At 39.4% G+C, this 2375-nt stretch overlaps 1 protein-coding gene across 1 annotated transcript; it reads left to right on the forward strand.

The window, feature by feature from the left end:
* Positions 1 to 1129: 1129 nt before the first annotated feature.
* LOC125502974 (vesicular glutamate transporter 1-like) lies at positions 1130 to 1763 on the forward strand (the record flags this gene model as incomplete). Its single annotated transcript, XM_048662599.1, is given in 1 exon segment — positions 1130 to 1763. A coding segment is annotated over 1 exon segment (73 nt), but the record flags the coding sequence as incomplete, so codon positions are not given.
* Positions 1764 to 2375: the final 612 nt, after the last annotated feature.

The raw sequence follows: 2375 nt of genomic DNA on the forward strand, positions 1-2375 counted from the left end.
CAAGGTTCGTCAATCTGTTATTTGATATTTAATCTGCACACCGAAGAAATATTAGAAAAGCTCTAGAAAATAATAAAAATTCAATCAGCGCGCGACTAAATCATCTTCGCTATGCAGATGATAACGTCATGTCTGCAGATGAGACCGCTTCGACAGCTAATGCTCAAATTGAAAAATTTTAAAGAAAACTACCAATTACATCATAGGAGCATTCGGCTCTACTGACCGATGTTGAGAATATCATGAGTCGATAGAAGAACCAACCCAACAGTATTAAAACAAATCAAAAGGGAAAGAACTGATGAATTAATAATATAAATTACCTAATATAAAGCCTCTCAAAAAATGGCTGTTTCAAGAAGAAGACAGCACAAGTCGATCAAAAATCCACGACAGAGCCAATCAATAATCATTGGAAATGACAAATCTTGCAATGCAAATTGACGAATTGACCCTGAAGATGTCTAAATAAATATGGCAAAACAGACTGGAGTTTTAGAGCGGGATTTTGAACGATACAAAACAAATCCCCAACCCATCAAGAGATGGTTCAGGTCATTCTTAAGGAATTGTTCCCGGGTTTCTAAACACAGTTTAATTGGCCTAAAAAGTATCTTCTACTAACAATGGCATGGCTTAGAGGGCTACAAAAACACCCCATTGAGAGGTGAGAATTCGGGCAGATAAATATGAATTCCATGAATCAACTACCTGACGCTACGAAATGTGGTAGCAAAGTCTGGTGTCTCGGCGACATTGCGACGCTGAATACTCAAACATTTGCGGTTGGCAAACATGAGAAAATTGCTCAAATTTATGCAAAATGCATTTCCCGAAAACTGCAGGCAAACAACACGCTGCGTCTTAGTGTGAAGCGATTTTTGCGTGACTTTCAACACATTGTCAAGTCATTGCCGCGGTCTAAAATTAGCGATGAAACATTAAGGAAAACGTAAAAAATATAATAGAGGCGTCCTCCTAAAAATAGGAGGATTACCCCCGATTGATTGGCGGCACTTTGCACATTTAGTAGATTTTTGGCGGATTTTTCAGCTAGTTGAACCGTTTTCCAGCAAGTCAACAAGATAAGATAACGAAAAACGATGGCCCTAAATGTACATATACCGTTTTGCTGCAACTACTGAGATAATTGTGCCTAAAGCAGTGGCAACTAAAATAGCGATCGTACTGATCCGTGCATAACAATCTCCAGGAATTCGCAAAGGCTGAGCTTTGAATGTATTTTCGGATCATGGTTGGTTAGCTAGCCGTTGGCAGTCATCATTCTTTCGGACTCGCATTCGTACATGTGACAATCTACCAGCGTCACGTACTCGCTTTTTCGATCGTTTCGGCAAATAATGAATGAAACTCTGCCTTCGCTAAAGCACAATTAGTTCGCAGGCAGGCGGCCACCAATCGCGACAGCGCTTTTGCCCAGTTAATTAAAGAAAAACCGAAAAAAACCTGATTACATCATAGTGGTTGAATAGAAGCCTTCACCTTCAACGTGGAATTGAAACAAGGCAAAGCGGAGTTGCGCGAATCCAAAACAAATTTGTGATATTTGAAAAACAATCGGTTTACATACGGTAAATAAATAGGGCAAGCTGAGTACAACAGATTCAACAGTACACCTTGATTGCCAATGAGTGATTAGTGAGTGGGACCGATTAGCTGCACTTGCTGAATGATGGACAAAAATATTGAAAGGAAAAAATCGCTCTTGGACACGATGATTCTCACCCCTTTGAAGGAGCGAGGTGAGTTTTTCAGAAGCAATTTTAGTGAGTTTGCTGCGTGTCCATAAACAGTGGGAAGCCTTAAAATAGCCGAGTTGTAAAGGTTTCATCAGCTTTCTGACGCAATAGCGTTAATTACCGGAAGTTGAACAGGTAGACGGTTTGCCTGGCTGAGGGTGTGGACGAATCAACGACCCATATTTCTCTATTGGATTTAAAAAATTCAATCTCCAACTCCAGCATAATTCCGCGTGATTATGATTAAACGCCAAACAGTTAATCGATTTGGTATCGGTAATCGCGCTCGATCGCGATTGGATTGTTTTTAATTTCCCCCAAACTAATTGCAAATCATACACGGTGATCCAAAGATGCGACTCCATAAAAAGTCCGTGGAAAGATGCGAAAAAGTTCGCAATTATTTTTTCAAGTGTGGAATAAAAGTGAGTTGATCCTCACGAATTAAATCGATTTTTGCACAATTTATCACATCACAAAGCAGAAATCCGGCGATCAAATTCACGGTTGCATGGGCGATACCCAGATAGCACACAAATATTACAGTAATATTTTTTTGCAATATTTAATATAGGTTGAAGCGACAGATTCTTGAATATTATAACAATATTTCTT

Source organism: Dendroctonus ponderosae, unplaced genomic scaffold (genome assembly GCF_020466585.1).
Source record: "Dendroctonus ponderosae isolate FM_Combo_2020 unplaced genomic scaffold, Dpon_F_20191213v2 Dpon_F_20191213_11, whole genome shotgun sequence".
NCBI lineage: Eukaryota > Metazoa > Arthropoda > Insecta > Coleoptera > Curculionidae > Dendroctonus > Dendroctonus ponderosae.